The sequence below is a fragment of the Sinocyclocheilus grahami genome, unplaced genomic scaffold, assembly GCF_001515645.1.
Source record: "Sinocyclocheilus grahami isolate Dianchi unplaced genomic scaffold, SAMN03320097.WGS_v1.1 scaffold93.1, whole genome shotgun sequence".
In the NCBI taxonomy this organism is placed as follows: Eukaryota; Metazoa; Chordata; class Actinopteri; order Cypriniformes; family Cyprinidae; genus Sinocyclocheilus; species Sinocyclocheilus grahami.
The window spans coordinates 280,139-293,506 of NW_015505272.1; the positions used below are offsets into that span (position 1 = coordinate 280,139).

Genomic DNA, 13,368 nt, shown 5'->3' on the forward strand with positions numbered 1-13,368 from the left:
AAGAACGCACTGGTGAGCTCAGCAACATAAAAAGACCTGGACGTCCACGGAGGACAACAGTGGTGGATGATCTGAGAATCCTCTCCACGGTAAAGAAAAACCCTTTCACAACATCCAGCCAAGAGAAGAACACTCTCCAGGAGGAAGATGTGTCACTGTCAAAGTCTACAATCAAGAGAAGACTTCACCAGAGCAAATACAAGAATTCTGAAGTGTAGAGGAACATACTGTCTGCCCAGATTCAGTCAAATGCAGCAAAGCTGATTGGGTGGCGCTTCATAGTACAACTGACCCAAAACATACAGCAAAAGCAACCCAGGAGTTTTTGAAGGTAAAAAAGTGGAATATTCTGCAATGGCCAAGTCCATCTCCTGATCTCAACCCGATTGAGCATGCATTTCACTTGCTGAAGATAAAACTAAAGGCAGAACCATTTTATTTATGATTACATTTATTTGTCCAATTACATTTGAGCCCCTGAAAATGGGGGGCTGTGTATAAAAATGGTTGTATATATCTAAGCATTTTCTATTTTTGTTCAACCCCTTGGATTAAAGCTTAAAGTCTGCACTTTGTCGCGAATCAGCTCATGGGGAAATATGAATAATTAACCATAACTAGTTATAATTAACTATTCATATTTTAGATCCACTGTAGATATTTAGCTGCAATCACATCTTGATTGTTTTATTTCAGATCCATTGTAGTGGTGTATAAAGACAAAAGCACAAAGTCAGACACGGTATTCAGTGTCCGAATACTTCCGGACTGGACTGTATTTTTGTCCCATAAAACAGTTGAACTACTGAGTTTTAGTCTATCAGGTGTATACAATGAAATACTGACTACAAGAGACATTTACCTCTGTTTAAACCATGTGCTTACACAAAATAAATAAATATATATTCTTTTTTTCATGATATATGATATAATGTCAAGAAATGTTAAAAGAGGTAAAAGTCACAGTATAACAGTGTTGAACAGAAAGTACAGGAACTCAGCAAACTGTCAGTTTGCAATTAATATTAAAGGACTGTAAGTAATACGATCCTCCATTGCACACTGCTTTTCTCAGCACATGAAAAGCACATAAAATAAATAAAAGGCTACACTTATAACTACATCCACATTTGTGAATACAGAGTGTACCACACAGATGAGGTGTGAATCTGAAGTTGTCAAACACCAAGTTGTGCCAGCACTGGTTACAGTACCTGCTCCATCTGAATAGAGGGTGATGTTACAGGATTTCCAATCATTTGATCAGGCAGGGCTGTGGCCGCCTCCTGACACTCATGATTAATTTAAAACAGGAAGTTGCAAGCATACACCAGTCCTGCCAAGTCACCATGGCTGCAGTAGTGAAGGGAGGGGGGTTGGTGTCTCTGGGGACCTGCTTCTGAAAAAGACGCACCAGAAGAGATGCCTCGCCCCAGCCACACACAGCACAGCTGCAGCCAAAGAGCGCTCTTCTCCATGGCTAGCGTCAGACATCTCATCTTACTTCTTCTCTACTGTGATGGGATGAACACTGGTATGTGCATGTCTGCTTCTTAGTGTAGTGTAACATTTATAGGGCCTTGTTGTTTTTTACAAGCTTTGACATTATGACCTTGTTATCAGTTAGTCCCCTGATCTGTTGGTTTTTCCAGTATTTCTAGGGGATGTTAATGTGATTGTTAAATTATTGTAAATCATTTTAAAATCATTCCTTGGTGTTTTATTAAGCTGGGTTGAGGCTTCTAAGTAATGCAACTTTCATTTAACCTTGACTAGGCCCGTCTCTCTAGCAGAATGGTGAGTTGGTAGTGTTGCTTATTCAGTGCAACACCATATGGCATGTCTTTTTTCTTTTCTTTTCTTTTTTGTTTTTTTTAGAAACAACCCCTTCCCCACAGTCTGATCCTGTAATTACAACACGAAAAGTTGTATCCAAAGGTATGATTACCCTGTCATACAGTATATTATTAGCCAGAACAAGTATGCATTTGACATCACTAGATTACATCAATAGATCAACAGATATTTGTAAGCGTACAAATGATAAGATGATTGCAGGAATAGTTAACCAAAAATTTTAATTTGCTAAAAATGTATTCACCCTCAGGCCATCCAAGATGCAGATGAGTTTGTTTCTACATCGGAACAGATTTGGAGAAACGTAGCATTACCTCACTGGCTCATCCTCTGCAGTGAATGGGTGCCGTCAGAATGAGAGTCCAAACAGCTGTTAAAAACATAACAATAATCCACAAATAATTCACACGACTCCAGTCCATCAATTAACATCTTGTGAAGTGAAAAGTTGCATGTTTATAATAAACAAATCCATCATCAAGATGTTTTGAACTTAAACTGTTGCTACCAGCTAAAATATGAGTCCTCTATACATTTTGCTTTCTCCATTGAAAAAGGTTTTCAAGCAAAAACAGTCTTAAACAGATATGACAGTGGATTTTGATGTAAGACAACAGGAGATGAACTTTTCCACTGGAAGAAGCAATATTATGGATAGAGTAGTAATATTTTTGCCAGAAGCGACGCCTTGATAATGGATTTGTTTCTTACAAACATGCAGCTTTCCGCTTCACAAGACATTAATTGATGGACTGGAGTCGTGTGGATTATTGTGATGTTTTCATCAGCGGTTTAGACTCTCATTCTGACGGCACCCATTCACTGCAGAGGATCCACTGATGAGCCAGTGAGGTAATGCTACGTTTCTCCAAATCTATTTCGATAAAGAAATAAACTCATGTAAACCTTGGATGGCCTGAGGGTGAGTAAATGTTCAGCAAATTTTCATTTTTGGGTGCATTCTTTTAAAATGTGAATAATAAGATAATCAAAAATAGCTTATTTTACTAGAGACAATACATTGAATTGCTCAGAATGGCAGAGGTTTGGTTTGCTGATTGGGCTACAGTTTCTTGGCATACAGGTCAAAATCAAGTCATTATTGAAGAGCTTGCAATCCTGACACCCCAGGATATAGAGCTTTTATGTAACCTAACTGATATACCAAATAACCCTCCGTACATTACTGGCTATTGGACTAAAGATGGACAAGAAATTGAAAACTCTGAAGAAACTGTAAATAGAAACAATGAACAGTATATCCTTAAAAAGACGTAAGTGGATGTCTATTTCAGAAAATAATCATGTGTCGTTTCTAATAAATGCTAAATAACGCAAATAAGACGTGTTAAAGAAGTAAATAAGCAATTCAGTATTACTAAACAATGACTTAACACTGACTCAAGCTGTTTAACCTGCTTCATAGTTTCAGTATACAGGCCAGAGACCTGGGAAATTATTCCTGCATCTTCAGAGAAAATCAGGCACAAGTAACATTTGTTTTAGATGGTATGTTGTCATTTTATGCACATACTGTGTTGTTTTAAATGGTTCATACAATCATATTTATAATTTAGATTATGTTAACCTGATGTATTTTGCTCCCCCCCCCCAAGTTCCTGTAATAAAAGACAAAAGAGACAAGCCGGTAGTGAGCTACACTGGAGATTCAGTTGTACTGGAGTGTAAACTCAAACACACACCAAACACCTGGAACTGGTACAAGGCAAACAATACTGAAAAGGTGAAAAAGAAATGGAGAATATGAGACTGATTATACTACTTGAACCTAAACCTTTTTTTCCCCCATCTAATATAATTTATAATTTTATTTCATTTACTGAAAATGATGGTAACACTTTATTTTAAGGTGTCCTTGTTACACATGATACATGTTCTTCTTACTATTATAATAACAATAAATTATGCATAATTACATGCAAGAAACCCTAAGACAAACCCTAACCCTATAGTAAGTACATGTAGTTAGTTAATATTACTCAGTACTAAAATGTATAAATACACTGTAACAAGGACACCTTTAAATATAGTTTAACCAAAATGATTTGTAATAGTTGTACTTAATATTTAGTTAACAATGACAACACAGTTCATATCAGTGTTTTTCTCTTCACAGGGGCTCATCAATGTTACTGCAAACCCTCTGAACTACAAGATCTTTATTAATAGAAATGAAACAAAACTGACTGTACTGAATCTGACTGAAGAAGATTCTGGAAAGTACATATGCAGCGCTGAGTTTGATATCAAACCCAGCGAGTCTTACGTAGAGCTGAAGGTCTTGTCATATACTGAGCCTCTCAAACCCTTCATTGCTATAGTGGTTGAAGTCATTGTCCTTGTCACACTGATTTTGCTTTGGGAAAAATGCAAGAAGCCGCAAAATGATAATTTGTCTGCAGGAGGTACAGAAAACTTTAATGAATAATCTTTAAATAGAGCCGTCACCAATTAAAATTAACAAAGGATTTATCCATTTGCAGAGAATGATCTCTGCTCTGAACAAACCAGCAATCTGTAAGTGTGTGCAGATCAGTTTATATGATTTTGAAAGCTTCACTGAATATATTTGGTAAAAATTTGCTTGGAGGTTTTTCAGACATTGGCAGTGATGGTGCTTATTTTTGTTCTAGCACTCGTGATGAGAGCAATGGAGTGGAGAACAACACAGCAAGACAAAGAAAACTGGAGCACTGAGGTTTTCATTTCAACAGTTGAAAAGAAAAAAAGTGTTTGATTATGTAAAACCTTTTTATTCTGCTTTATAATCTTGTGGCTTGAATCACATAAAGTAACAAGCAAGATTTTTTGCCTAAATTAATTCAGTCACAGCAATATATGTAAACATATATGTGACCCTGGAGCACAAAACCAGTCTTAAGTCGCTGGGGTATATTTGTAGCAATATCCCAAAATACATTGTATGGGTCAAAATTATCAATTTTTCTTTTATGCCAAAAACCATTAGGATATTAAGTAAAGATCATGTTCCATGAAGATATTTTGTAATTTCCTACTGTAAATATATCAAAACTAATATGCATTGCTAAGGACTTCATTTACTATATATTACATTATATTAAATAAACATAAGGCATGTTTTCATAATCTTCAATATAGTGTTATTGCCAAGGTTTAAGTGTTCATATGACCTTTTGGAAGTCAATTTAATAATAAAGCCAGGTCAACTAAAGAAAATACTTTTCTGAAGGCTTTATTGAAGGATTAAATCAGTTCATATGATGAAAACTTGACATTTCAAATTGCTCGATTCATACAGATTACTTCATGATATATTTTTGTATTCCAAACATGAAGAAAATTCTTATGGGTTTGGACTAAGATGGTGAGTAAATGACAGAATTTTCATTTTTGGGTGAACTATTCCTTTGGGCACTTAAATCCAAAACTTCTTTAAACAAATTCTTAAACTTAAATGAAGACAAAAATAACATGCAGCTCCATGTATTATGTTTATTGATACATATAACAATCATATCATTTTCAGAATTTTCAACACTGTGGTTTGTTCAATAAAAACTGCAGCAACAGTTTAAGAACAGCATCGTTCAAGCCCACTATGTCTCCGTCTGTGATTCTCTCATACAACTGCATGCTTTCTGTGCCCCAGCATAAGTTCTTCCTGCTATTGTTGCCGTCAGTCCTTGGACTCAAAGCCAGAGTATTGAGCTGATAGCAGAAAAATGAGAAGAACTGCCCATCTGTGATGACAGCCTGAGACACAAACGGCCTGCTCACATCCTCCTCACTCCAAAAGCCTGAGCAGATCAAAACATATTTAGTTATTAAGGAAGCATGCATGAGCTGATTCATGTCAATGCCCTACAATTGTAAAAAAAAATATATATATATATATATATGGATCAATTCAATTGAAAAGTGATCTTAACCTGAGCTCAGGACAATTCCAAAGATTACAGAAACACCAACCTTGATACATAGCCTGCGCCCCTGTCCATGCAAACAGGCTGGCAATACTGTTGGCCCTCAGTGACACCTCCACCTGATCAGAGAGGCCCCTCTTGCTCATTTTGTCCCTGCGGAACCTGTCAGGGACCACGTGAAACTGTGTGTGACCATAGCAGCATGGGTCTTCCAGTTTGGCACCTGTGGGGTAAAACAACATGCACAGACTTTCAGAATACTGTCACGGATTTAAACTTTAAACTATATAATACTATATATACTATATAATATGGATAGCAAGTTGCTATTTACCTCTGATGTAATATAAGTCAATAAACTTTGTTTTTATTAGCATTTTAATACATTTTACTATTTAATAAAACTGAATTGAAAGATTTATTGGGGACCCCATAAAAGTTTGCTAGGGCCCCCTAGTGGCCCCTGGTTGAGAAACACTGCACTACAGTGATTTAACACAAGTGTTCTTATCAGATGCTTTTGTACAACTGGCAACATCAAAGCGATAAGACACCAATGCTCAATAAATAGTTTACTTTATTAATAATCAAATGACATTTAATATCTAATAGTAAACACTTCTTTTTCTATGTAATAATTCATTAGCCTAAATTTAAGTCCTTTACAGTTAGAAAGCAACTTTCTCCAGTAATACAGAACGTGCAGCAACTTTTGTGGCTCATCCAATCAGCATTTAGAATTGCAAATATCTGTTGCTTCGTGGGACATTTGAAGACAAAAATCTGGGAGTTTTAACTAAAACTATTAAAAACCATTTCTGGTAAATCAAAATAGAGCTGAAATAAAATAAGATGAACATTAGATTAAACCAAACGAAAATCAAAAGTATAACTGTTGTCTCTGGAACTAAGATAAAATAAGCTAAAATATGTACAAGTACTAAAACTGAGATAAAAAATACAAATGCTAAAACTAAAATGAATAGTGACCATATAAATGTAAAAGTTAATTCAAAATATTAATAAAATAATATAATGTAAACTGGAACACACCAACCTATGAAGATGTTGTTGTCATACTGTCTCCTGAACAAGGGGAGCAGGTCGGGAGCCAAAGTGATAACGGGAACTTCAGCAGAGATGTCTGCCTCAAGAGGAACAAACTGCAAGATATTACATCACTATTAAGCACATATATCCCACATTAATGCTATTTCTCCTAAGCTCTGCATGCCAACATTCCCAGTTAACATCACCACAGACTTTTACATTGTAAAACAGTTGCATCTTTAAACTGTCTGCAGTCATGAGTAACATTATTTACACAAATTGTATTCATCATAAACATAACGTGAGGTACGGGCCCCTACCTCAGGAAGTTGCTGTGGGATCCTGATCTGGCTGTGAGGTTTGTCATCAATCTGGAATCTCATGGGCTCCATCCGTCCTCTCCTGTGGCCCTCTGGAATAGTCCTTTCTCCCCGTAACCAGTAATAGTTGACTTGAGGGTCAAAATCTGCCAATAATAGACAAAACAGCACATACATTAAAAACATTAAAAACCAGAAAACACATTATATACACGTTAAACAATATAAAGACAAGCCACATTACTGAATGAGAACCCTGCGTTGCGGTCAAGTGTAAACATGGAGGTCAAACCCACCTAAACTTGACAGACTCAGCACGGGGTTTTCTTTGGCCAGAAGGTTTTTCAGACCACACACCGCGTTCCTTAGAAACGGAGTGACAAGTTGCTCTTGCTCTTTCTGGATGAAAGTCCTCCCTTTCTTCGCGTGCCAGTGTTCTTGTAGGATGGAGTTGCAGACTACAGAGCGCACCTCAGACAGCACAGACTCACCCACCACCGGCGCAGACTCGTACTTCTCGGGCAGTCCGTTGAGAAATGCCGTTTTGGTATAGTGCTGATACCACTTGTCCGCGTTGAGAGCAAATGTGCGTGGGTAAATCACGTACTTCTTGCGCTGAACGCGAGTGAGCGCTCGGATCTTCTCCTGCGCCGTGCAGGAGCGCAGCTGCTCGAAGACCTCCGTGACCACGCGCCGCTTCGCCGCCTTACTCTTCGCGGTGCGGGAGGGCAGAATGGGTGGATATAAACTCTTTGCTGTGGAAGCCTCAACCTGGACATTTCTGTTACAGGCGAGGCGTACCGACGCACTGAAGAGGAAAGTATGCAAGGGCAACCTGCTGCAGGACGCCATGTTTCTCCCGCATGATCTTCAGAGTTCTTCTTCTGTCATTCAGTGCCACTGTGTTTGTCTGCTGCCGTCTGCTGGAGCGGATGAGAGGAGAATAAGTGCAATCGTCTGATGGTCTTCTTCTTCTTCGGTTTTATGGCGAATAGCATCAATGTTAAGGTGCATTATCGCCACCTACTGTATTGGAGTGTGAACCAGAGTTTACCCTTTCATAATAAGAGGACAAAAAAATAAAACACATAAAAATAAAAACAAATAATCGTCTGATGGTAAACATGTGAATCTCTCTTGTATAAGTTCCCCCCTCTGGCTCATGTTATGTTATTTTTTTATATTTATTTATTTTACTTTATTCCTTGTATTATTCTTGAGATATTTAGTGTTCTTGATATTGTATAGTTATGTACTTGTTATAAAAAGTATTTTGGGTAATAATAATAATAATAATAAAAAGTGAATCTCTTATACACAAATCTATATTCAGTAAACCATTCTTGACAGAAATAAAAATAATAAAGATAAACTAAAATAGAGTAACATAAACTTCTATTTTTGTAATAGCTATGAAACTGTCTTGCTTTTGGCATTGTACTTATTGAGTTATACTGTGATATACAGAAATGTAGCAATGCAAATATTCACTGTTCAAGACCTCTCTAACTTTTATGGGAAAATAAACTCAAATTTTCTAAATATATTGAATATTCTAAAAAGACTGAAAATTATTTTATTAAATTAATCAAAATTGACCAAATTTCACATTCATAAACGCATGAAAAAAAATGTACTAAACAAAAAATAAATAAATAAAATAAAAAATATTTATTATGTAACATTATTTATACCCTTATTCTGATTTTTATATGATTGATTGCTTGATGTATTTATTTAGGTATGTTTCTTGTCCCTTTTTTGTATGCATAATTGTATACAGGTGCATCTCAATAAATTAGAATGTCGTGGAAAAGTTCATTTCAGTAATTCAACTCAAATTGTGAAACTCGTGTATTAAATAAATTCAGTGCACACAGATGTTCAATATATGCATTTGAACGAAAGTATGATATGCTAATTCAATACACAAATTGTGAATCTCACGAAGATATTAAGAGACACATCTCACCTCAAAATAATAAAAAAATTATTAAATAAAAAATTGTGAAACTAAAATATGCATAATGAAGTTTTTGTTTTTTTTACTTACTCTGTAATTCAAAGGAAACATTTATTTTGAAAACCGCATAACTTTTGAGAACCCGATGTAAACAAATCCTCAGCAGCAGCACGTGAGAGGTGGATTTCCATGGAATATGAACGCTGTTTGTCCTTAAACAGTGCAATGACAGCTCGCAGTATTTTACTAACCCGGCAGGTTTTGCCTCTTGGACATCGTTTACGGCGTGTCTTACCTGTGAAGGTTCTATCTTATGAACACGCTGTTAGAGTTTTAGTGCGGTCTGTGAATTTGAAGTGCGCAGAAGACTTGATCAGCTGTGTACATGTTTTAGACATTCAGAGATACTGTTTCTGAGGTTTTGTTTGTTTGCCTGTTTGTATCAGACCGTTTGCTCTTCCACGCGCGGCGAGGTTCGCTTGGCACAGGAAGCCAGCAGGAAATACGGAAAACCTGAACCCACTATATTTTCTAAAATAATTGACAAAACTATCCCTGCAGTTATCATTTATGAGGATGACAAGGTAAGTTCCAGATCACAAGCCTTTATGACCTTTGCTTAAATATACTGTTAAGTAACATATTGTGATTTATTTATCTTAATTCAGATTTTTTTTGTAAAGTTCAATAGTATGAATAGTGTGCATATCAGTTTACATATAATATATATGTTGTTGCAGTGTCTAGCTTTCAGAGATGTAAATTCCCAGGCTCCTGTGCATTTCCTGGTTATTCCAAGGATTCCCATTCCCAGGATCAGTGAAGCACACGATGGTGATGTATCGGTTTGTCTGTCCACATACATTTGATTAGTTTCTAGTTTTAACAATTACAGAGGATGACACACCTCTAAGATCTTGGCATTTTCCTCCAGCTCCTGGGTCATCTTTTGTTAGTGGCCAAAAATGTAGCAAAGAAAGAAGGACTGGATGAAGGATACAGAGTTGGTGAGCAAAATATGCTTTGTTTGAAAAGGGTTCATTTAATCATCTATCATCTTAAACCTGTAAAGCTTAGCATGTAAAATAAGAGTCAGAAAAAATAGTGGCTCAAATAGTATGATGTAGAAGAATATGGAGCTCATAATCAAGGTGGAAAAAACACCTCACTAAGCAAAAATATGCAATTTGGTGCAGTTGCTGATATTTATGTGACCAAAAAGTAAGATGGCATTCTGTTAGCTTGTAATGTAAATTAAGGTTTTTGTAACAGTCTAGCAGACTACTGACGTAAAATACATATAAATATTGATGTATATCAATGATGTATAGATAATCAAGTAAATCTCATTTCAGTCCAGTTAGTGTTTATTTTTGAGATATTACTAACAAGTTATTCTTACGTTTAATTTATAAAAAGACACACGTACTCTACAACGACATAAAGGTCGACATATTTACAATTATACTAAAAGGCCTTTACTTGCTAAAAAAGTATAAGCTATCAGTCAGATGATAGAAGACATGTAGTAGATGGAGTACAACAAGTTTAGATAATGTTGATCATTTAAAGGCTGTAGAAATTTGTGTATCAAATATAATACAGTAGGCTTTATAGGTTTAATATCTGCAGTTTATTTAGTATAGTACACTATAATATTAACATGTCATTACCTTTAAAGAATGCATTATTTGTTTAATTATCTGTCATTGTTATTTACAGTCATTAATGATGGAAAAAATGGGGCACAGTCCATGTATCACCTTCACATTTATGTTCTCGGAGGACGGCAAATGAAATGGCCTCCAGGATAGATGGACCTTCTGTCAGAATAAAAGTAATGGTCTGCATATTTGGAGGAGACAAGCATAACTGATACAAAATGAAAATTTGTTGGGAATTACCAAAAAAAGTTTGTCAAATAATGAGAGAGTGGGAACTATTTTCTACATTAAAATGAATTTTGCTGGTTTTCAGTCTTCCAGTCATTCACTGGGTAATAAAAATGTTCTGGTGAATTTTGCAAGGTTCACAGGTTGATATTGGCTTTTTGCACAATGGGTATTAAATGTTTGGCATATGCAAAAAAAAGATAGGAAATATATAAATAGGAAGTAAACGCACAATGGTTTTTCGTCATGAAATGCAAGCAGAACCAATTTCTTGCAAAGCATATTCTTGCATAAATTGTTGCATTCAAGTCAATGGGACAGTTTACATATAATTCATGTTATGAATGATTTAAAATACACAGCAGTTCCTTCTGCCCATGTTCCATGAATAAGGGCCCCTGTGTTTATACCATGAAGACACATTTCAGGACGTGCTGAAATAAAAACATACGATCTGAAATCTTGTATTAGACCTGGTTTGGCCTCAGCTAAGGTCATCCTGTAGATCGATTAACTGACGAAGGTGGTGTGATCGAGCGACCTTGATGTCCAGTGGGCTGATTTCTATGGGTCGCTCATGAGTGTTTGTATTAAGTGAACTTTTGTCCTATTTGCTGAAACATCAGATGCATCTGTACAGGCAACACATCATGTCTGTGCTGACTAGAAGAAGAAATGTGATACAGAACAATAATAATCTTAATAGTTTAAACAAACAACTTTGAGCCTTTTATAATTCAGTTTTAATACATATTGACTGAATCTAAATTTAACAAAACATACTGGGATTTCTGGAGTGTAGTAAAAAAATATAATGGTCATTTTATCTAGCATATGTTATGGATTTTTATTAGGTGAAGGTGGCAAAATAGTAAATGTCCACAGTTGTCTTGTCAATAATGAGTTTTGCTTGATCTTATCTGCTCGAAAATTGTGTGGAATCACAATCTCTTTCATACTATCGACTTTGTGTGACCTTGGAGCTTATGTAGCGGATCAGCTCATGGGGAAATATGAATAATTAACCATAACTAGTTATAATTAACTATTCATATTTTAGATCCACTGTAGATATTTAGCTGACCACTCAGGGTCAACCGTCTTGTCAATTCTAAGAACGTTAATTTCCTGGTTAAAGGAAATAACTTTCTTACTGTACAATTCTATAAGTTTGTAACGTAAATCTGCATGATTATTGACTCCGGTTATGAGTAAACAATGAACGCGTCAAGTGTGATACAAGTAAGGTTTTATTAACTACATAAACACTTAAACTAGTCTAACATACTACATAAACACATTAAGCCGGTCTAACATACACATACACACACACACACACATACAGTTGGTATAGGAAAGGGTTAAAGTTTAACTCAGCATAGAAAGAGGCATAAAGAATGGATTTTATAGAACACTTTGCATGTATATTCAACAGATCAAAGCCTTCAGGGATACGTCAGATACTGAGTTCAAACACACCTTTGTAAAAAGGTGTAACTGATACTTAATGTATCAATTAATAAGACTAAGTTTGAAACTTAGCGAGTCTCGGCGGTCTGAAAGAGATTCCTGATGCAAATCTTAAAGCTTCCCGTAGATCTTTGCTGAATTCGGGTCGATGAAAAGAACCAGTTTGAGTCAGAGTCACTTGATGAATGAAAAGGACTAGGCCGGAGCCTGACACGAGCTTTGGTATCCTGGAGCGTTTCTCACATCTTCATCTTAGCATCTCACTGAACCACCGAACAGGGCGGGTCACATGGAGTGTGGCCTTTTAAAGCCTGCAGAGATTCACGCCTCTCAAGATGGGCTTGCCCAATGGGGAAGTCCGGAATCTCAAGTGGGAGTTCTGCGTTTTTATGGCCCTTTGTCTCTAAGCATGGTATTTTGCATATGTAATTCGCTTGGGTGTGAATGCACAAATTAGTAAAGATTCTTAGAACATCAATATGTTGCATAGGTATCAGCATGTAATATGCACTCTCAGTTAGATCATCCGAAGATGAATTCATAGAGACCAAACATGAAATAGGTGAGGTTATGTTAACTAGTGGTCTATGATAACATGCATAAAACAGCATACACTACAACAGACAATATGCAAGAACAGTAATGGTATACACAATGATCTGAAGGATATGTGTATTCAATCAAAGAAAGGTTTTCCTATGAATTAATTAGAGAACAGTCCATTTCTCTGGGCATTATGTGTCTTTCTTATGAGGAAAATGAGGGAGTTTATCCCCTGCATTCCTTTTAGGCCATAAAACCAGTGATATCAGCATTGGTTACCATGGAACCAGAGGCCTGTTCTGCCTTTCTGAGGTGTTAGGTGCATTTCGGGGGAAGGGTCCATAGAC

The 13,368-nt window shown here is 36.2% G+C and overlaps 3 protein-coding genes across 3 annotated transcripts; 2 read left to right on the plus strand and 1 right to left on the minus strand.

Moving 5' to 3' along the window:
• Positions 1-1,435: 1,435 nt before the first annotated feature.
• emb (embigin) lies at positions 1,436-4,736 on the plus strand. Its single transcript, XM_016275372.1, has 8 exons — positions 1,436-1,534; positions 1,879-1,938; positions 2,942-3,131; positions 3,284-3,366; positions 3,474-3,601; positions 3,995-4,283; positions 4,362-4,395; positions 4,512-4,736. The coding sequence occupies exons 1-8, from the start codon at positions 1,477-1,479 to the stop codon at positions 4,573-4,575; spliced, it is 906 nt and encodes a 301-aa protein (XP_016130858.1). The 5' UTR covers positions 1,436-1,476; the 3' UTR covers positions 4,576-4,736.
• A 578-nt stretch (positions 4,737-5,314) lies between these two features.
• mrps30 (mitochondrial ribosomal protein S30) lies at positions 5,315-8,092 on the minus strand. The gene is made up of 5 exons (XM_016275294.1): positions 7,450-8,092; positions 7,154-7,299; positions 6,841-6,946; positions 5,830-6,006; positions 5,315-5,657 (listed from the first exon to the last, which is right to left on the minus strand). Exons 1-5 carry the CDS (start codon positions 8,003-8,005, stop codon positions 5,392-5,394), a joined length of 1,251 nt encoding a protein of 416 aa, XP_016130780.1. The 5' UTR covers positions 8,006-8,092; the 3' UTR covers positions 5,315-5,391.
• Positions 8,093-9,253: 1,161 nt separating this feature from the next.
• Positions 9,254-11,993, plus strand: LOC107587495 (uncharacterized HIT-like protein Synpcc7942_1390). Its single transcript, XM_016275296.1, has 5 exons — positions 9,254-9,419; positions 9,563-9,700; positions 9,857-9,961; positions 10,051-10,123; positions 10,839-11,993. Exons 1-5 carry the CDS (start codon positions 9,306-9,308, stop codon positions 10,928-10,930), a joined length of 522 nt encoding a protein of 173 aa, XP_016130782.1. The 5' UTR covers positions 9,254-9,305; the 3' UTR covers positions 10,931-11,993.
• Positions 11,994-13,368: the final 1,375 nt, after the last annotated feature.

What these genes read in the sequence shown, in the direction of transcription:
- emb (XM_016275372.1), top strand. Translation starts at nt 1,477, where the DNA reads ATGGCTAGCGTCAGACATCTCATCTTACTTCTTCTCTACTGTGATGGG. An exon ending in ACGAAAAGTTGTATCCAAAG is followed by an intron (nt 1,939 to 2,941) that starts GTATGATTACCC and finishes CTTGGCATACAG; the next exon opens with GTCAAAATCAAGTCATTATT. An exon ending in AGTAACATTTGTTTTAGATG is followed by an intron (nt 3,367 to 3,473) that starts GTATGTTGTCAT and finishes CCCCCCCCCAAG; the next exon opens with TTCCTGTAATAAAAGACAAA.
- mrps30 (XM_016275294.1), bottom strand. Translation starts at nt 8,005, where the DNA reads ATGGCGTCCTGCAGCAGGTTGCCCTTGCATACTTTCCTCTTCAGTGCG. An exon ending in TGACAACAACATCTTCATAG is followed by an intron (nt 6,007 to 6,840) that starts GTTGGTGTGTTC and finishes TTTACCCCACAG; the next exon opens with GTGCCAAACTGGAAGACCCA. An exon ending in GGCGCAGGCTATGTATCAAG is followed by an intron (nt 5,658 to 5,829) that starts GTTGGTGTTTCT and finishes TGATCTGCTCAG; the next exon opens with GCTTTTGGAGTGAGGAGGAT.
- LOC107587495 (XM_016275296.1), top strand. Translation starts at nt 9,306, where the DNA reads ATGGAATATGAACGCTGTTTGTCCTTAAACAGTGCAATGACAGCTCGC. An exon ending in TCATTTATGAGGATGACAAG is followed by an intron (nt 9,701 to 9,856) that starts GTAAGTTCCAGA and finishes ATGTTGTTGCAG; the next exon opens with TGTCTAGCTTTCAGAGATGT. An exon ending in GGATGAAGGATACAGAGTTG is followed by an intron (nt 10,124 to 10,838) that starts GTGAGCAAAATA and finishes TGTTATTTACAG; the next exon opens with TCATTAATGATGGAAAAAAT.